Genomic DNA, 20,545 nt, shown 5'->3' on the forward strand with positions numbered 1-20,545 from the left:
GCAGTCTTCAGGAGGTTTTTGAAAAAGAGGTATTAATTCAAAAGGTGTATCTAATATTGATGCATTTGTGTGTGTGTGTGTGTGTGTGTGTGTGTGTGTGTGTTGTGTGTGTGTGAGAGAGAGAGAGAGACAGAGAGAGAGAGAGACAGAGAGACACACAGAAAGAGAGAGAGAGAGAGAGAGAGAGAGAGAGAGAGAGAGAGGAGAGAGAGAGAGAAGAGAGAGAGAAGAGAGAGAGAGAGAGAGAGAGAGAGAGAGAGAGAGAGAGAGAGAGAGAGAGAGAGAGAGAGAGAGAGAGAGAGAGAGAGAGAGGAGAGAGAAGAGAGGATACTGTTTCTGCTAGTGTCTGGTTATCTTGGCTAAGATCTTTCTTTTTGCCCCTGAAGCAAGTGTGTTTCATAAAAACCTTACTGGCTGCTCTGGGAAGTCTGAATGAACGTGGTTATTTATGGTTAGTTACTGATTGCCCAGGATCCAGAGGGAAACAGTTCATTGGCTGTTAAGGTTCAGACCTCTTGATTCTGCAGTTTGGTCAACCTCTAAGAATCACCACTTCTTCCTGTAAGACCTCACTGCAAGATGCAGGTAAGTGAAAAATAGGAATTGGACATTAGATAGTATCATACAACTCATGTTTCTAATTCTACTATCAGTATGAAAAGTCCTTAGCACTTGTGATCCTATTGACTACTCTTTCTCAGGCTAAAAGTGTCTGCAAAGTTTATTTCTATACAGTGTTTTCTGAGTGCTCTAGAAGGTGGTTAAAATTTAAAGTGTAAAGCCTAAAAGTAATAGTTATAGTGAAGAAAATTAAAATGAAAAATATATATATATTCTCAACTTTGGAATTTCCACTGAGAAAAGTAGGAAAAGCTCAAAGAACCTTGAGCTGTGTAGCTCATCAGTTTCCAAGGAATTCAATTTTCTCTTTTCACTTGAAAGTTGCCTTTTCATTTTAAAAGACAGAAACAGTACAGGGTCTTCCATAAACTAATAGTTCCAGCAAGTTAAATAAAGCAGGTACTAGTTAAAGTTGATGTGTCTAGCTCTTCTGGTAATATGTTTTAGATGGAGACAGACCCATTCTTTATAGAATCTTACTATCTGACAGTTTATTTTTCATGTATAATAATCTAGTATACATGTAGCATTCAACTTTACCTTAACTGAAGCTTTGCTTGCCAAAATAGTAATGTCATCATTTCTGGATCAGGGTTAATCAACCAAGGTTCCTTGCCCAGCTTTAAGGAAAACAGGCAAGGACTTCTGGGAAATTTTTATATAAACTAAGAAATATCATACTTTTTTTAACTGCTGAGAATGGACACCGGTGCTTCCCACATGGTAGGCAAGCATTCTACTGTCTGTCTAAGAAGTATCTCATTCTTACTTTAAAAAGCCTCTCATTGCTCGGCCCACACAGTGTTACATGTACGTGCGTGCGTGCATGTGTGTGTGCGTGTGCGTGTGCGTGTGCGTGTGCGTGTGTGTGTGTGTGTGTGTGTGTGTGTACGTGATATCAGAGCTGACCACTTCCTATTGTAGGACTGGATTGCTTCGCTCTTCCCTGGGGAAGACTTTCTTCCACTCTCAGCGTTCCTCAGTTGCCTGTAGTTCTTTGTGTAGGGCTGGCGTCTCGTGAGACTTCCCCCTTCCATGTTAGCATGTCTATCTGTGTGTTGTTATTGCTCAAGTCTTGCTTAAGCAGTCATGTTCGTGAGACTTCACGAGTGCAGCTTCTCTGACATTTCTAGGAGACACAGTCTCACAGCACACCTCCTGTTCCTTTGGCTCTTACAATCTTCCTGGCCCCACTTTTGCAATAATTCCTGAACTGAGCAGGCTGTATTTATATATTTAGCAGAAAGTGTGTGTGTGTGTGTGTGATTCACGTGAAAGGGTGTGTGTACCACAGTCTATGCAGGGCAGTCAAGGCACAACTTTGTCGAGTTCTTTTTTATCTTTGCGTGGGTTCCATAAATTGAACTCAGATCAACAGTCTGGACCAGCAAACACCTTCACCTCCTGAGCCATCTCCCTGGCCCATTCCCCAATCCTTAATCCGAGGGAATAGAAAATTCACAGAAAGAAGAGCAAACAGTGTGAGCATGAGAAAAGAATGAAATACCTCGGTTGCTTTGTTAGTGTGGTGGATGAGAGAGCAGGTCGCAGGGACTCAGTTTTTTCATTTTGTAAAGTGAGAATAATATAATAATCTAACATAGGGCATTTGTCACCTGCCACCGTGGGTTTTGTTTCATGCTAATGAAATGACTAGTTCACCCATCCTGGCCACTCCAGGCAAGTAAAGTGAACTTGCTTTCACTGAGATCCAGGGCAGACAACATACGTGAATGTGTTCCTACGCTGCCCAACAAAGGAGTCACTGGTTAACAATGCTATTTAAATTAAAACTTTAGTTCCTTGCATCATGTTTAATAGCACACATGGTTAGTGTTTTCATTGTGGCAGAAAATTCTATTGAATGGCTATGGTAATAATGCATCATCCCTATAATGCTCTGGGAAGGCAGTATGTACTGCACACATAAACCCTAAACCTTCAGTGACGGATATTCCCATCCTGTGAACACAATTACATGACTGATTGAGCTCTGTTCTTGGCAATGAGAAAAATTCATCTTCTATTCACTAATATAACTGCTGTTCACATCCTTTCCCAAGAATCTTACAAGGGGGTGGGAGGCTGGTATTAATTTTTTCTGTTATTATAGAATATTCATTCCCACTCAAACTTGGAGATCTGAATTCTTCCATAACATCATAATGTGTGTTTTCTTTCTTTCATCCTCTGCCTCTTATTTTATTATTTTTTTAGTGTGTGTGGCGATCAAACCAGGACCTTGTGTTCACTATCCAAGTGCGCTAACACAGTCTCATATCCCTGCCCCTGGTAGAAGTCTTTAGATAACAAGTTGACTCATCTGGATTACAACTAGAAGAAAGTTGAGCCCTTAACCTGGCAAATGCATTGCTCCTTTCTTCCTGGTACATTAGACCTTGGATTGGGTCAACTGCAGGAAATAGTGAAACACCTGTGGTTGCCTGGCAACACAATTCCTTTCACCTTTATCTGAATGAGGAAGTTCTGCCTGAATGCTATTTAATGTTTAAGTTAACCTTTCTTTAGGGATTGGGTGTATCCATTACCTTTTGTCTTGAAAACATGTGCTGAGATGGGCTGATGAGGGAATATCAAAAAAGAATAGAATCCTCTCTGTGTTGGCTAGCTTTCCATCACTGTAACAAAACACCTAAGACAAACAACTTCCGAAGAAGAAAGGTCTATTTTGGCTCACAGCTAGTAGTCTCCTAGCCACATTGCTTTTTTGGCTGATAATGAGACACAACATCATAGTGAGGAGTGTGTTGTGAAGCAAACATCCTGGAGGACTAGGGAGACAAACAGAGAAAGTGGGGGAGGGGCAGGGTCTAATACCTTCTTCAGTGAGTAATATCCTTCCTCTCAGTTTCATCTGAAATGTTCCCCCACCGGCCACCTATTTGGTAACACTGCAGGCTGGAGATCAAACTTTTAACAAATGGCCTTTGGAGGCAAAGCCAAACAATGTCAGGGCTTCTACTGGGAAGGGCAAGATACTTACATTCAGCTAGTTCATCCCTTCAGGAGTATGGGCCTCTTCTTGGACTCTTTTTAAAATCCATGAAACACTGTGATTAGAGTAGATGATCACAAAGGTTTCTGTGGTTCTCAAAATAACTGATTTTTTTCTAGCTTTAAAATTGCAACAACTCTCTTTGGCCTCAGTTTGGCCCTCAGTCAGGATGACACAGGCCTGAGTAACTCCCTGCAGCCTTTCTGTAAGACTTAGTGTGTTCTTAAGACAAATGACAGTATTCTGGCTCCCTGGAGAAAGCCCTCTTCTGTATACATCCACAGCTTGGTGCTCTGTTGCTGACTTTCTTTACAAGACTTGTGGATGGTAGTGTCCGTATCTAGGACTCACGGTTTGGGTTATGAATGTGATCTTATTCCTCTGTGGAATTTATTTGATTCAAAATTAAAGGAGACAGAGAGGGGTGGGCTATCATCTTTCCATAGGTTCCTCTTAGGGATAACATAAGTCTTCTGTTCACTATTTGGTCATTGATCTTGCCAAGGTAGACATGAAGATTTTGGGAGAAGTTTTTTTCCTGTCTCTAAAATTCTTTTTCTGTATTGCCCACTTTGTCCTAATAACCTGGGAAGCTCTGCCATAGGGAAAAAATAAGCATGGTTCAGTGTCTTTACAGTCTGCTTGTATTATAAAACACTTAGGCTTTAAACTTTTATTGGGAGTCAAAATCTGGTAGGTAACCTTGGGAGCATTACTTGTTCCTCAGTCTATAAAACATAAGTACATCTCCTTTTGAAGGTGCTGTGCTTTAGGTACAAAGCCACTAGGAAGCATCTAGCACAACACTCGTCATAGGACAAGAATGTGATGACGTTGCTTATTTCATTCCGTCGGTTAGCATTTCCGGCATCGTCTAGCCAGCCCCAGGGTCCCATGGACGCCATGAAAGAAAATCACACTTCAGTTTTGCAATGGTGATACTGAGGCTTTATCCTTCCATGAATTGTGTAGGTTCTATAACACTCAGGCTATGAATAAAAGGGCTTGTTTTGCATGTATAAACATTTAAAGGACAGCCTGGCATGTGGTCTTGTCATTCTGCATATGTTCTGGCTATGACTACAGAGTATCACGGTCTCACGGTGTTCCTTTTGCACATCTTATTGGCCAGTGGACAGATTCTGAAGGAGGTATTTTAATCACAGGCTCTTGGCCTGGGGAGGTCACCATTCCTTAGGGTGACTCATCCATGACAACTTCAGCACATTATTTGCTAAAGGCATGCTTCCTAGTCTTCAGCTTGCAGTGGTTTGTTGTGTTTTGCTAAACTGTTCTATTACCAATACAAACTCGAGAATCAGATATTGGAGTAAAAACCTTATAGAGCAAAGACAGCTGACCTTCCCTTTCTTACTGGAGACCAGCCAGCACCTCTTCTCTCCAAGTTCTTCCCTTCTCTTTCCTGTCAGGCTTCCCTATCCGTATTCCTGGCTTCTCTGTGGCTAATTGTGGTCAGTTAGTCACTGGCTCCGTCCCCTGATTCAAAGTTAACTTTATTAACACAGTCTAGGAGTGTGGCAGTGCAATCAAATATCCCACAACAGTGGTTTGCAAACTGTAGACAAATTTCTAAATGGTCTTATTAAATAAAAAAACATGGAGCCAAATATAGGGGTGAAAGCCTTAGAGAGATCAGGGAAATAGGGAAAGCCACCAGCCAACCTTACCTCACCAACTCTGCAGCTTTCAAATGTGTTACTTCCTGTCTACCCACGCCTTTATTGCCTTACTGTTCTGCCCTCTCATTGGCTCTCTTAGCCCAGCTACCTCACTTCCTTGTCACTGTCTGTCTGTACAGACCTCCAGGTCTCTATGGTGGTATTGGGGTTAAAGGCTTGTGTCACCATGCTTGGCTCTGTTCCCCTGTACGGCCTTGAACACACAGAGACCCTGCCTGCTAAGTGATCGATTAAGGGCATGTGCTGCCTGACTTTGTTTACTTAAAATGGCTGTCCTTTCCCCTGATCTCCAGGCAAGCTTTATTAAAGCACAAATCACCACATTTCAGCACAAATGAAACATCACCACAGCAAACTGCTGCCTGAGGGCCATATCTGGCCTGCCTCTTCTTGGGTACATCTAAAAGCTAAGGATGATATTTTCATCTTAAATGACAGGAGAAAATTTGTTCTGACATTCAACAATTGTATTAAATTCAACTTTACGATTATGAATCAAGTTGTACTGGGATACAGCCACACTGTCAACTTATGCTCTAGCCTCAGATACTACTGGGTTATGAGAGCCAAGAAGTTGCTACTGGGAGCATGTGATGGGAAAATATTTTCCATCTGGACATTTTCTTCCCCCTGGGGCAGAGTCAGAGCACCTAGCGCCATAGCCCAGCTCTGAGTTCATTTCCTCCTTTTCCTTCGCTGACTTCTGTCAGCTCGCTTCTCAGTTGTGTGATAAAAGCACCTATCTCCTAGGATTTTATGAAGACAACACAAATAGGGAAAATGCTCTGAAGGCCGGGCAGTTGTTAACTACTTTCTTTATATATATTTATTTTGTCATTTTTTTCCTGAACCCCAAGCAGTAGGGGCTTATTAATTTGTTGGCAATCATTGTAAGAATTTCATTTACAGCACTCCATTAAGTCACTTCTGAAGGGAGAGTAAGAGTCTAATGACTCCTAATGTAACAATTAGCATAGTCACATGTCCATAAAATGAATCCTGCATTAGTTACAAACATTTTATTAGGGGTGCATTGTTTGTTTCTTTGTTTTCAGACTTAGCCCTGAAAGAGCTTAAACTCCAATGTGAGTTCAGCCCTGATTATTTAGCTGATTAAAGTTCTAAAACACCAGACAAAAAACTCAAAATGTCTAATGTACCTGGACTGACTACCATGGTATTTGAAAACTAACTTTATCTCCAGGATCAGACACGGTGGCTTTTTTTATGTGACAATAAGGACTGTTAGAATTTTCCTCACTTCTGTTTTTGGAGTTTATGGATCCAAAAGGGGGGCTTGAGAGAAGTGTTGATGAGCCATCCAGTGGGTCAAGCCATGGTCTCACACTAGGGTGAATCTTGTCTGTTGAAGTGTTTCTCAAATTGTCAAAATGAGAAAGACAGCGGGAGGCCGACCACGAGTTCTGGGCTAGCCCGAGAGCGCGGTCCACAGAGGGAAAGGGTAAGAATGGACAACAGAAACCCACTGTCTAGTCCTCAACAGTCAAGGGCGAGCAAACGATTTTCTCTTGTTTCAGTTATACTAAAAAGTGGAGAAGAAAGGCGTGTGAAAAAAAAAACATTTTCCGAACAATCCTTTCAGTAATGCTCCCCAGAAGAGTTGTTTCTATTTGAATCATCCAGAAAACACATCAGTTCGGTTTTCTACAAACGATCTGGGCGAGGCTGTCCTGCCCAGAAAATGCCCCCTTTCCCTACCCCGCTCCACCCACTTAGCACCAGCTACACCCAACTTAACAGTTGGCAAAGAAACACGCCACCCTCCTTACAGCTAACCGCCCCCTTGCAGAGCCCTGAAGTGACATCGGGTTTCAAAGGTGTTTTCCTGTTTTGATTTTAAAGTGTCTACTTCACCCACTGGAGTTGTTATTCAACCTCTTCCCTACAAAAGCGCACAGAGCTCTCATCCCACCCACCCAGTCCAACAACCGGTGTAAAATAACAAATGTACCACAAAATAGCACAGTAGGAAGAAGGAAGAAAAAGGGGAAAAAAAAAATCCCGGGGCGGTGCGTGGACGTCGGAATGTGCCACTAGGCGGGGAGGGTGGACGGGACCTGGTGTGAGCCGCGTCTGGGGCCCTGGGTCACCGCCCGCCCGAGGGCGTCGCGGTGGGCACTGGCACAGCACAGAGGGAATAGAGAGCGGGCGGTGCGCAGGGTGGCGCGGGGCGGCCAGGGATGGGTGGCAGCGGGCGCCGTCCCCCGTGGGGCGGCGTGGTGCGCTCCGGGGCGGCTCGGGGCGGCTCCGGGCGGGCGGAGCAGCAGACTTGCAGGGTGGAGGCGCAGTCTGCACCATGTCGTACCCCGGGCACCCTGGCGCCGGCGGCGGGTACTACCCAGGCGGGGTAAGTTCAAAGCGCGGGTACCGCAGCCTCGCTGCTCCCGGGGCGAGAGGGCGCCACGGACGCGCGCGCGGGAGGAGGCGCTGCGGGAGGATCCCCGGTCCAGGTGCTCCCTGCGCCCTCGCCTGGCCCCTCATGTCCGGCCTCCGCCCCACTTCATTCTTCTGCCCCCTGTCTTCCTAGGGGCTCTCACGGGCTAACGGGTGGGTGGGCAGCGACACGGGAAGCCCCCTGGGTGATTCGGAAATGTGACGTGAGATAGTGCAAGCTGTGTGTTCACTTCCTGCTCTCGAATGCCCCCAAAGCAACAACAGCCATCTTGATCTAGAATGGTTCTCTGGTCACTCTCTTGAAAAGAAAGTGACAGAGAGACCAAAAAGTCCGGAGAAATAAACTGGAGTCCTAGAGGAAGGCCACCACACAGGGATGTGCTGTCAGAGACAGAAGGACCCTAGTTGAGCTACAGCGGGGCCATCCTCCTTCCCAGGCCACACCTGTCAGCCCTGTACCAATTCCAGCCTTACCTAGTACTTGAAGAGCTTTTCAAACACCTTAAAAGCTGTTTAAAGCAACAGGAAAATAGTCCCAAGCCTTTCTGCTAAATTGCTTGCTTCGCGTTAATAGAGATTTTAAGTAGCTTCGCGTATAGTGGCATCACTTTCGTGGAGACTTACTTTGGACCAAGTTGCCAGCTTTTAAGCGTCAATGGAGCAGGGTGGGTCACTACGCTGGAGTGTGTGAGGTCATGGGGAGGGCGATCCTGAGATGGGCAGACAGGCAGCAATTACCTCTGCTTTTTGCAAAAGTCTCACATGGTGAAGGAATAAACTGGATTCTGTTCTGATGCTTTTGCATTTCCTTTAAACAGTATGGAGGGGCTCCTGGAGGGCCTGCGTTCCCCGGACAAACTCAGGATCCGCTCTACGGTTACTTCGCTGCTGTGGCTGGACAGGTTAGCCCTTCCTTTTAATGCTGAAGAACTGTTACTATCTTTTTTTGTTATCGTGTAGTGCAGTGGCAGGTAAACGAACTTCGCTCTGGAAACGAGTCCCTTGGCCTGGGCAAAAGAAGGAAAACGGAAAGGAAAACTAAAACATTCTTGTTTTAGTCCTGAACAGAGGTGGACAGAGAATACCTGTATTCGTGCTAGATCAGGTCAAAACTAAACTTGTGATTGAACTAGGGGTTCGATTGAACCAAAGGGGGATTATAAATATACTTTGAAGATCTACAAAGTAGAAAGATGCCTTTAGAAGTGTGTCATCAGGATAGACCAAGGGTTGCTTCCAGAGACGAAATTCAAAAGTTCTGAAAATAAAACCTGTTTGTCCAACCTAAAGACATGTGTTAGTAATTCTGTAGCCCAATTATAATAGACACCGACTTTCAGTGGAGTTTGATAATTAGTCATTTACCCACTTAGGAGGTAGAGAAGAACTGAAAAGAGCTTCCAAGCAGGAGAGCTGCTGTCTGTATTTGGAAGGGAACCTCTGTCCCTGATGTAGATGGTCTTACCCTGCTGGGTTTTCTATGTCCTTATTAGGTATTATGGCCTGCTGACCCGGAGAAAGAATTCAGGTCAAGTGGTCACAAGTCCTAAGTCCCACTTCCTTCCCTTAGAGTTGTGTGACAGTCTGTGCCTGCTGTGAGGAAGGACACTTGCTCAGCTTGCAAGGTCACTCTGTGTTTGGTGAATGCACTGTTGACGTAATCCGTAATCCAGACGTGTCCAGAGGGGATGTGTATTCCTGCTTATTCACCTTAGACTTGTTTAACCACAAGAGCCAGAAAGAATGAAATCAAGATCTGGAAAAAAAAATGCTGCAGAATATACTAAGCAAAACCCTCAGGCCGCCTTTGAAAGAGGTACTCTAAGAAACACAGCTTTGAGAATTTGAATGGAAAATTGAGTAGAAGACTGGAAGACTTTCCTCTCCAGTATCTACTTAATCTGTTATTGATCTGTGTCTTTGAAACCACAAGACATAGCACACCTCAGGACTAGCATTCTTAGATTGCTGGTGTCTCTGGCATGTAAGTGACCCCACCTGCTTGGCTTTCAGCAGCTCTGGCCTCTATTCCACACATTCATCATTAATAATTTCAAATTGTTGTTCCTCATTTATAACTTGATGGATCTCACCAACTTGGAGTTATGTGTTTTATTTAAGACTGTTTTGACCTCAGCCAATAAGAAGGTTTGGGAGCCTACCCTGTATCTTCTACATATAATTGTGCTCAGAAAACACTGTCTCCCAGTCAGACATTGATCCAAGAGCATCTTTCTCCTTAAACAAGACCTGTATTTACTGATGCCTGCTAGGTCTGCTTACACTGTACACCCTACCCTCTGTCCCTCTCTTTCTGAAAACGTGGTTGGGGGATATGTTTTGAAACAATTCCATAACTAATTGTATTTTAAAATGATTAGTTTTGATAGTTTCTTGGCTCAAACTGAGTGGAGACTGTTTGCCATGACAAATATTTTCTCATCATCAAATTCTTTTCGGAATTAGGGTAAAGAGAAGTGTGCCCAATTTTGAAAGGCATTCCTTTAAAAAAATGCTAGAGAGAATCATTTTCCCTGTCCTTGTCACCTAAGGACTTGAAAGTACAGACCACCACCGTGATTCCTCTTTCTGGTTTTTGTTTGTTTGTTTTACAAGGATGGGCAAATTGATGCTGATGAGCTACAGAGATGTCTAACACAGTCTGGCATTGCTGGAGGATACAAACGTAAGTTCATGGTCTTAGAATCTTTCTAATAATACCCTTGTTCTCTGTACTTTAACTGTTAGCTGTGATTGTTCCTTTCAAGAAATCAAACTTTTCTGATGCACCACGCTGTTGTTTTTTTAACTGTTTGTTAATTGAGCATAGTTCCCAGGTCACCAGTCTGCCTGACAGGTTAATAGATTTCTTGGATTTGGGTTCCCTGTGTACAGAACCATTCAAACCAGTGAGACAGTTTTGGGTGGCCTCTCTCACAGAGGACAAGTTAGGGTGCTGAAATGGAATCCGCCAGGTCAGGTATCGTTAATGATAAGTGCTAACATGTACCACTGACCATTTGCCAAGTGCTTATTCTGTCCTGACTTGGTGGCACTGAGAGAGTGGCTAGTCCCACAGTCTGATCTCTGGGCCCTGGGCTTGCTACTGCTGCCGGCCATGACCTTCCCTGGGCCATTCCTTCTACCTGAGAAGACACGTTCACGCCGAGGACATGTACCCGTCTGCTTCACCTCATGCTAGCCCTCTGCTCCCTCCTCAGTTCTTTGCAGACGAGATATGCAGCACTATCATCCAGTACGTGTCCCACTTTCCTGCCTTTTCACTACTGTGCTCCAAGCAACAAATAGAAATAAACATTGCAGATGTCCTGCATCCTGGCCCAGGCTTATCATTTTACACACTCTGCTTTTTTAAAAAATCTAGGCTTGACCATGAGAAGTGCCTAGGACAAATAATAGTGATTTAGCTCAAGTGTTCTCCCTTCTAACTCCTTCCCATTTGTTAATTGAGTCATAACATCAAGTGACACCTTCACTTTATAGTAAGCTGTAAGGTAAAATGTTCAGAGTAGAACTCACACCTAAACACTTGCAGTGGAACTTTTAGCTGTTTGAGGTCCTGTGTGCTCTAGATGGCCATCTTTAAAACGCTCAAGTTTCTGTTGTTACCATTTCTTGTGTGACTTGAGTTTCCTATTACTATTTCCTAGTTGGGAAATTAATTCAAGAGAGAAGAGCCTTTCAAGTTTCTGTCATTTTAATTAGGTCCTAAACAAGAGAAGCATTTTCTAGGTAAAGTGAACTGAGCAGTGGCTATTACACTTAAATTGTTAATTTTTAACCTCAAGCACTTGAGGTAAACAAGGAAGATCTAATGGAGTTGACTCAGTGAGGTATCTTATCCACCTACAGCCTTCCGGTAGAAGAGATGCATCAGATTTTAGAACAAACTACAAGTGCACTGCACAATCTTAGAGAGCAGTTCCCTCAAGAGTTCTATTTTGAGGGCTGCTGAGATGCCTCAGCTAGTCTTTGCCTCCAAGACTGCTGGCCCGAGTTCAAACCCTGCTTCTGCACCAACTCCTGAAAGCTGTCCTCCGACTCTCTCTGACTCTGACACACACCTCACACACTACACAAAGCAAATAAGTAAATGTAATAACGAATTTTAAAAATCTTACTTGAAAGTCATTTTGTAAAGGCCTTAGATCAATGCATTAGAAAAAGTCATTTCCTGAAACACAAGGACCTATGTAATCTAGTTAATTAGCTTAGTTCCCTCTAGTAGCCATGAGATACCACCCAACTTCTGGGCTGCCAAGAGTTCTGCAGTACAGAAACCATACAGCCATCGGTCTTTTTAGACCCAGATTCCAAGTCATAGCCCACGGACTTAGAGTGGATGGGGGTATGTGGGATACTCCAGACAAGAAGCAGTCATCTCGAGAGGGAGACTTGATGGAGGATGTTCCAGGCTCCACAAGAGAAATTCTGCTTTTCCTTTCCCTGAATTTGGTGGTTCCTCTGCAAGATGCTTGACAGGAACAGGTGGAGTAGACTTCCTTCCTTTCCAGGCCTGGTGCCTTGTTTCTTCTGGATGAAAGGATACCTGAGGCATTGCGGTAGTGCAGACGGAAGCAGCAGCGGCAGGGGAAGTTGACACATGGATGCTTTTGAAATTATACTGAAAGATTCACATTAATAAAGCTGCTTCTGGGTGAAAATACAGTGAGCAGAATTGAGCAAGACCTATCTGCCTTCCCCAAATTAATTGGACCTCTGTGCTCTAGCTTTATTTCATGTGTGTATCCTGGTACGCAGACCCTGCATCTGTCAATGTTGGTTGGCTGTTGGTGGAAAACCTTTAGAATAGAGAAATTAGCTGAGCATGGTAATCCGTGCCTACAGTCTGAGCACTTGGGAGGAGGAAGCAGGAGGAACAAGACTTTAAGGTCATCATTTACACAGAGGTGAAGGCAGCCTGGGCCACATGAAACTCTCAAAAAAGCCAAATAAGTAAATTACATAAAAGGAGGAAACCATGGCCCTGTAGCAGTATTGGTATTTGATTTAAAATATAGAACTTTTAAGTGTCAGTCAAATCCAAAATACCCTATTAAAAATAATAATCCACATTTCCCCTTAGCCTTCCTGAAAGAGGCATACTTCTACACTAAACTGCAGCTCTTGTCTAGGGGTAAGAATTCAGTCCATGTGGCCATTTATCCCTCAGCCAACCAGTCCATTTTTGATGGACAGTTATGCTGGGTGTACAGAAACAGCTGCACCTGGTGAGATAAGTTCTGAGACTGAGATCAAACCCACAGGCACATGGTCAAGACAGGAGTGTGCCTGCACAATTGATACCTACGCTGGAGAAGAAATCAAAGTCCAGCACAATGATGCCATTTGGAGATGCTATATGCACATAATTCATGCAGATAGAACAGTATGTGTGCACATAATTCAGGCAGATAGAACAGTATGTATGTACATAATTCAAGCAGATAGAACAGTATATATGAAAGACCCAGAGGAAGCTTGGTTCAATTATGGAAGTGAGAATTTTCCTGTGAAGATCCTGCCTGGCTGTGGGTGAACTGGGGAAATTCATGAATGTCCTCACATGCAGGGGTTCTGACCTTTACTCTGAGACCTTACAGCATTCTGTATGTGAGAACACTGCTGCTCCAGCCATAAGGTAAAGACTACATTGAGAGTATAAAATAGTCTGCTTTAAAAGAAATAAAGCAATAGTTTATTCTGAGCCAAACATGAAGGACTGTGGTTCAAGAACATGGACTCAAGTTACCTTGAATGACATGTGCCACTGTGGAAGATGCCATGTGAACTTGTATCAAAGAATGAAAGGAAGTCATGAATCAGGACCTTTGCCATTTCCAGTGGGAGACCTGGCACACTGACTACAGTAGAGTGAGGACCCATAGCTTTCAGTTGTCAGAACATTCGTGGCTATGGGATTGGTAGATGCTAGAGATCTGCAAAGCATAGTGATAGACTTTAAGGAGTATTTCTATGAAGTAGGACATTGGGACAGATCCAAAAGCTAGGGTAATTGGCTATTAAAGGCCCCAAGTAGTCCAAGATAAGTCTAGCTTGTGAACTATAGCATTCTATCTACACAATGTTCTGTTCATCCAAGATTAGCAGTCTGCAGGACCTTAGTATTGCTACAGATTCTTCAGATCATTCCAGATCTTAGGGGTTGGGGAGAGGCTTAGAATCAGGGATTGATGTTAAAGAGCCTACGGAGTCCTACAGCTTAAAGAAATGACTGAACTGAGTAACGGGGGCTGCCAGTTGATCCTGACTTTATTTACAAGGTGACTGCACACTGGGGAAGGGGGGTGGGGTTCCCACAGGTATCTATAATGTGGGCAGATACATGTAGTAAAATTTTTGAAAATGGGTTATGTTTGCAATACAGTCAGACAAAATTGGTGTAAGCCAAACACCACAAAGTGGTGAGTGAGTATCATGGAAAATGAGTAGCATGTTTTAAAGTTCATAATTAATTTGAATGATTCCAGTGTAATATGAAATTTTGAAATTGTACTTATTCATATACTTTCTTTAACAGCTTTTAATCTGGAGACTTGTCGCCTTATGGTTTCAATGTTGGACGTATCCTTTATCTTGATGGTTGTCTAGAGTGTTTTTCCACAGCAAAAAACCCATATTTTTCTAAAACAGTTCATCTCAGGGTGAGTAACAAGTGAATACAGAATAGCAAGTAACCACCAAAAGAGTTTGGTGAAATAACTAGCCGTTAAGATGTAATTTGGTGTGAAAATCAGGCAGGAAGTTTAGTAAACGGAAGGCTGGTTGTTTAAGATTGCACAAGAAGCCAGAGGTGTGGTGGCTCATGCCTGTAATCACAGCACTCAGGATGCAGAGGCAGGAGCATCACTATGAGTTTGAGGGCAGCATGGGCTATACTGTGAGTTGGAAGTTACTCTGAACTACAGAGATCCTTTCTCAAGAGAGACAGGTGGGAGAGTGTGTGTTAGAGTTAGTGCAGTACGGCATCAAATGGACAGGAATGCCAGCCGTTGATTGTCTGTCTGTCAGTGTGTCACCCGTGGTACTTTCCACCTCAGCTCACTTTCTACAGGTGAAATCCTTGGGTCTGAGGGCTTAGCAAGGGATACCAGGACCCATGACCTGGAGCACCTAAGAAGTGCAGCCCAGTTCCAGTAAGAAAACTGCTGTTTGCTTGGCTCACAATGCCATACCATCAGGTTCAGAGCTTTAAAGCCACAGGCCATTTATTACATCATTTATCATTAATTCTTTTATATCATATCAGTAAGAATATAGAATAGGGTTTTTTTTTTGTTTTTTGTTTTGTTTTGTTTTTTTACAATGTGGGGTGTCTCTTTGCCATTTTAACAGAAAGACTATTGAATTCCCCTTACCCTTCCTCTTTCTCTTGTGAAATCATTAAAGATGTGAAATAAGATAGTTCTGGTCCTTGATTACAATCCAGAGAGATATGTCCGGCACCATGGGGTTCAATGAATTTAAAGAGCTCTGGGCCGTGCTGAATGGCTGGAGACAGCACTTCATCAGTTTTGACAGCGATAGGAGTGGAACAGTGGATCCCCAGGAACTCCAGAAGGCCCTGACCACAATGGGTTTGTATCACCAACTCCAGCTCTCCATTAACTGCTGAACGGGTTGGTGTTTCCCTAAAAGTGTGGGCTACTTGAAGACAGTTTCTTTTTAATGTTGTTGTTTTGGGTTTGTTGTTGTTGTTGTTGTTGTGTTTTTACAAGCCTGCAACCTTTCCTTGCTGGGTGATTTTTCTGCCTTCCAGGATTCAGGTTGAACCCCCAAACTGTGAATTCAATTGCGAAGCGCTACAGCACCAGTGGGAAGATCACCTTCGATGACTACATCGCCTGCTGCGTCAAGCTGAGGGCTCTCACAGGTGTGAACCCTTTCAGGTTACCAGGAGCCTAGAAGGCCCTTTTTATGGCATGTCTCATTTCTCCATGCCTTGGACTTCCATTCTGCCCAGTTTTTTATGGCTTTAGGGGTACGTTGGTAGACCCTTAACACAGCTATTAAGCAAACAGAGCATAATATGCTATCCAGAACTGTTTTAGGTGAATGAGTAATTATAGTACATTTTATTAAAATGCTGCAGACATAACTGTCTATATTTTTAAGTGCTTTCGTTTGTAGTGCTGGAGTCACAGACTGCTCACATGCTATGTAAACACTGGACTGTGGTGCTATTCCACAGCCCACATTTGTACAGTTTCAATCACAGAGTGCACTTATGAGTAATTCTCTTCAACTGCGGAACGTTTGAAAAGAGTAAGAGTAACGTTAATCATTTTTGGTCAGCGGGGCTAAAATGAGTGGGGTATTTGGTCACAGCCCGTTTGTAATATTGGGGACTGTATCCCTCTGTGTCCTTGCTTGAGCAGCATGTATGTAACTACAGTGTCTAGAACCCGATGTGGTTTCTGGGAATTGAATTCAGGACCTCTGGAAGAGCAGCCAGTGCTCTTAACTTCTGAGCCATCTCTCCAGCCCTATATTAAATCTTTTAATATTCCTGTAGGTGACTATTTTTCTTTGGCCTTATGTTGACTGGTTGTAGAATTTTAAGTGTTATTGAAGTTTGATCCCAGTGCTGAATAGTTAGCTGTTTTGAGTTTAGAAAAAACGTGAATACTACATTTTACTGTGTTGTTTTGCAGATAGCTTTCGAAGACGGGACTCTGCCCAACAAGGAATGGTGAATTTCTCATACGATGATGTAAGTCTCAGCAAGTAAGAGCTAAGTAGACCAAATACTGTACATAAATGGGATTCCTTTTGAAGTTAGCTGTTTAGAATATGGACATGGTGACTCAAGCATGCACTCAAGAGGCTGAGGCAGGTGGTTTGCTGTGAGTTCAAGGCCAGACTGAGCTATGCTTGTGAGACTCTGCCTCAAACAAACAAATAAATAGAAAATATAACAGGACATGGCAGCTCATGGCTGTAATACCAGCATTTCTAAGGAGGAGGCAGAAGGATGACTTCAACTTCAGGCCCGGCCTGTTGCTTTTATTGACTGGGTCATTGTAGAAGTAGATTTCCCTGGTTGCTCTGAGACTGAGTGAAGCAGGTATAATAATGATGCCTCTTTCAGGCTGGGATAATAGCTTGGATGGCAGACAAACATGAGGACCCCCAGAACCCATGTGCAAAATGCTGTGTATGGCAGCACTCTAGTATAATCCCAGTATTGGGGAGGTGCTTGCTGACCCTCCAGCCAAGCCTGCTTCGTGAGTTCTAGGCCAGGGAGAATCACTCTCAAAAGGTGACTAGCACCTGAGGATAGCGTGACACTTGAGATTGACCTTCAGGCTCCACATTCATGTGCATCCCAACACACAAGCATGCAAACACACATACACCACATAACGATGACGCCTCTTTCAAAGAGCTGTTGACAGGTTTCAGTCAGCTGTGTCTTGAGATGTCTTGCAAATGCAGACATGTCTCTGCTCTCACCCTGTAGAAAACAAACGTTACTGAGAGGTACCTTCTAGCTCTGCTTTGCATACCTGTGCTGTTCCTTGAGAATGTAAGGCTAGCACCAACTTAAATCACAATTTACAACAAGCCGTGTGTGGTGATAACCTGGGAGAGGAAAAAAGTACACACTGGCATCAGAGGAGACCACTAGAGAGGTTTCTACATGTCCAAATCTTTGGTTTCTTTTTCTCTCAAATAAGAATCATTGGCCGAGCGGTGGTGGCGCACGCCTTTAATCTCAGCACTTGGGAGGCAGAGGCAGGTGGATCTCTGAGTTTGAGGCCATCCTGGGCTACAGAGTGAGTTCCAGGAAAGGCGCAAAGCTACACAGAGAAACCCTGTCTTGAAAAAAAAAGAATCATTGAGTTGGTTGCAGGATTTGTTGCAAAAAAAGAATTGTTGCAGGATTTAGCACTGGGACTCCTTCCCAGTGTTGGAGAATAAGCTTGGGCAGGGGTGGGGGAAGCAGGATCTGTGCAGTGGTTCTCAACCTGTGGGTCACGACCTCTTTCAGAAGTCTAACCTTTTCACAGGGGTCACATGTCAGATATCCCGCATATCAGACATTTACACTATGATTCATAACAGTAGCAACATTACAGTTATGAAGTAGCAGTGAAAATGATTTTATAGGCAGAGGTCACCACAAGGTGAGGAACTGTATTAAAGGGTCACAGCGTTAGGAAGACTGAGAACCACAGGTCTAGTGGGTCTTGGGGGTCGTGACGGCCACGCACAGCAAATGCTGATGTTGCTAAATGTACATTTCTGAGTCGCTGGAGCAGGATCAGCTTTGCTCTCTATGCTCTGCTGTGACGCTGATGGAGCAGGCTTTACAGGAAGATTGTGTTAAAGTTTCCTGCTAGAGTAGTGGGGGAATCAGTTTGGAAGTCCTCACGTGATAGGACAGTGTAAACCTGTTATTTGTTCTCGTGGGCAAGTACTTTCGACTATGACTGTCCCTACACTGTTAAATATTATTTGGTGTTTCAATTCTTTATTTGGTGAAGTGATTCCTCCTTCCCATAAAGTGAGGAACTCATTGGACTTTACAGTAGAAAGTCCCCTACCAGGAAGACCCTTCCCACCCTACCATTCATTTATGCATAACGTAGAAAGTTGGGGTTTTTGTTCTCCTTGTTTACCCACAGTGCCAAGGACTAAAATGGAAGGTGTCCACAGAGTGGCTATGGTATTTTGCAGTCTGGAGTGTAACACTGATTTTCTTCTTTAAGTTCATTCAGTGTGTCATGACTGTCTAAGTCACGAGGAGCCTGTCTGAATACACTCAACATTCCAGCTGGAGCCCGCCCCTGCTTCCTCCCGGCCCGCAGTGCTGTGTGTAGATCGCCACCAACATCCCTGACAACTGTTGAGTGGGATTATGGCTTTATATACAGCTGAAGCTTCATTTTTAATTTTGATAATAAATTCTTGAAGTTCAATAATGTAAGAACAAGTCTGTTGTACCAGTCAGAACCTCCTTGAGCCATTAACCATGCCTTATGTCTTTATATAAATTTAAGTATGCAAAATGTTGAAAGCATATATTTTCTCTCAACATATGAAATCTTGTAGTCAGTCTTGGCTGTTATCCTTTCTTGCCCTGAGGAATGTGGTTAACAGTTTTGTGTGGGGTATTCTTATATAAGTGATGTAGATCCACGGGGTGTGAAACAAACCAGTGCCCGTGGTGATCCACATACTAGAAAGAGTGTAAGCTTCAGGACTCACCGGGTTTGAAAACCTTATATGAGTGGACAGAGATACTGAATGACTACTGTCCACCTCTTTAAAAACCTGCAGATAATTTGAGTGGCAAAAATGCTGTCACCAAGTCCTTTTTTTGTCATCCATCCAAACTTTGGTTAACTATACTTAAAAAGTCTTGTATATTATAAGCTCAAAATTGTCAGAAAAAGACTAAAGGGAGATAAGAATATATTAGCTGCTTATAATGTGTATGCTTCCATTTTAAAACCCGATGTCAAGGCTGGAGGGACAGCCCAGCAGTTGAGAGCATGCACCACTCCTGGGGAGGACTCAGGTTCCCAGCACCCATGTTGGGTGGCTGAACTTCTGCCTCTGGCCCCCATAGGCACCTGCACTCAAATGCACATACCCCAAACAAATGGATGTGCACACACATAACTAAAAGTAATAACAGGATCATCTTTAAACATGTTTAAACATAATTTTAAAACCTTGTTGACACCATTTTTAAATGTCATGTGTTATGTCTTTGAACACACACAAGAAAGGAACTGAAATGAATAGGATCTCCCTTCCTATTAAATTTTCAAGTGTTCTATAATCAGGTTTTACACACACACACACACACACACACACACACACACACACACACAAACATATTGTTTTTTCAAATGTTTAAATAATTGGCTTGCTGGCAATGCCTTGCTATGTATGTGGCTTGGTCATTTTATGTAAGGACATGACACTCAGTTTCGCCATCTTTGAACAGAACCCTTACCCCATGGGGTAGTTCTGAGTATGTGAAAGTATACTGATATAAGAGCATCTGTGGTGTTTGTTTCTTACAGTTTAGCTAAAAATGGTAACAGTCGTTTCTTGCTAGCAATGCATCTGTCTTGTTTCAGGCACAGTGTAAACATGACCATTCAAGTAAATGATTAACTATCAACTGGTGAAATAAACGTTTCCTAAGCATCTCCAGCCTCATTTCACAAATGTATGCTGATAGTGTTAATGTACATAGTATATACATTTAGTCATTCCATGTTTACTGACCCTAACTTACTCTGTGTTTAGTTGCCCGTATGCTCAGGTTACATGGCAGAGTGTGAAGCCGCCTGCTCTCTCTTATATGGCAAGTCTGGGCTTCCTTTTAGATGTTTCTTCTGTACTTCCACAGAGCTTTGCTTTAACCTGGGCCCGGGCTGCCCAGAAAAGGCCCAAGGGTGCTTAGAGGACTAGGAGGCTGACACTGTCCTATGAAGTCCTAATACTTGCTATTTGGCTTAAACTGACCACGATCTCTTGAGGAAATTCTAGTTTAAAGAAGTGACCGTTTCCTAGGTGAGTAAAGCAATAAGGAAATTGACCCTTACCAACCCAAGGTGATGACTCATATTTAAGCTGCCCTGTCATGTGAATAAACCCCAAGATGTGCTACTTAGATTTCGGTTCTGAATTTGCTTTTGGGTACATCCTCAAGTACTATAAATTGTGTTTCTGGTATTCAGGTTTTAATAATCAGTGTTTAAGGTAAGTCTCCATCAAGAGTTAAATG

General features: G+C 43.3%; 1 protein-coding gene across 2 annotated transcripts; it reads left to right on the top strand.

Annotated features, from left to right (window-relative positions):
- Positions 1 to 505: 505 nt before the first annotated feature.
- On the top strand, positions 506 to 19,964 carry Sri (sorcin). Of its 2 annotated transcripts, none has more exons than XM_076566290.1 (8): positions 506 to 585; positions 8,571 to 8,654; positions 10,369 to 10,438; positions 14,315 to 14,358; positions 15,224 to 15,371; positions 15,554 to 15,667; positions 16,449 to 16,507; positions 18,510 to 19,964. In XM_076566290.1, the coding sequence occupies exons 1-8, from the start codon at positions 580 to 582 to the stop codon at positions 18,534 to 18,536; spliced, it is 552 nt and encodes a 183-aa protein (XP_076422405.1). In that variant the 5' UTR covers positions 506 to 579; the 3' UTR covers positions 18,537 to 19,964. The 2 variants fall into 2 exon arrangements, with proteins under 2 accessions (XP_076422405.1, XP_006987216.1); XM_006987154.4 differs by lacking the exon at positions 506 to 585 and adding an exon at positions 7,571 to 7,705.
- Positions 19,965 to 20,545: the final 581 nt, after the last annotated feature.

The sequence above is a fragment of the Peromyscus maniculatus genome, chromosome 3 (assembly GCF_049852395.1).
Source record: "Peromyscus maniculatus bairdii isolate BWxNUB_F1_BW_parent chromosome 3, HU_Pman_BW_mat_3.1, whole genome shotgun sequence".
In the NCBI taxonomy this organism is placed as follows: domain Eukaryota; kingdom Metazoa; phylum Chordata; class Mammalia; order Rodentia; family Cricetidae; genus Peromyscus; species Peromyscus maniculatus.

What these genes read in the sequence shown, in the direction of transcription:
- Sri (XM_006987154.4), top strand. Translation starts at nt 7,655, where the DNA reads ATGTCGTACCCCGGGCACCCTGGCGCCGGCGGCGGGTACTACCCAGGC. An exon ending in TTATGGTTTCAATGTTGGAC is followed by an intron (nt 14,359 to 15,223) that starts GTATCCTTTATC and finishes ATTACAATCCAG; the next exon opens with AGAGATATGTCCGGCACCAT. An exon ending in GAAGGCCCTGACCACAATGG is followed by an intron (nt 15,372 to 15,553) that starts GTTTGTATCACC and finishes TCTGCCTTCCAG; the next exon opens with GATTCAGGTTGAACCCCCAA.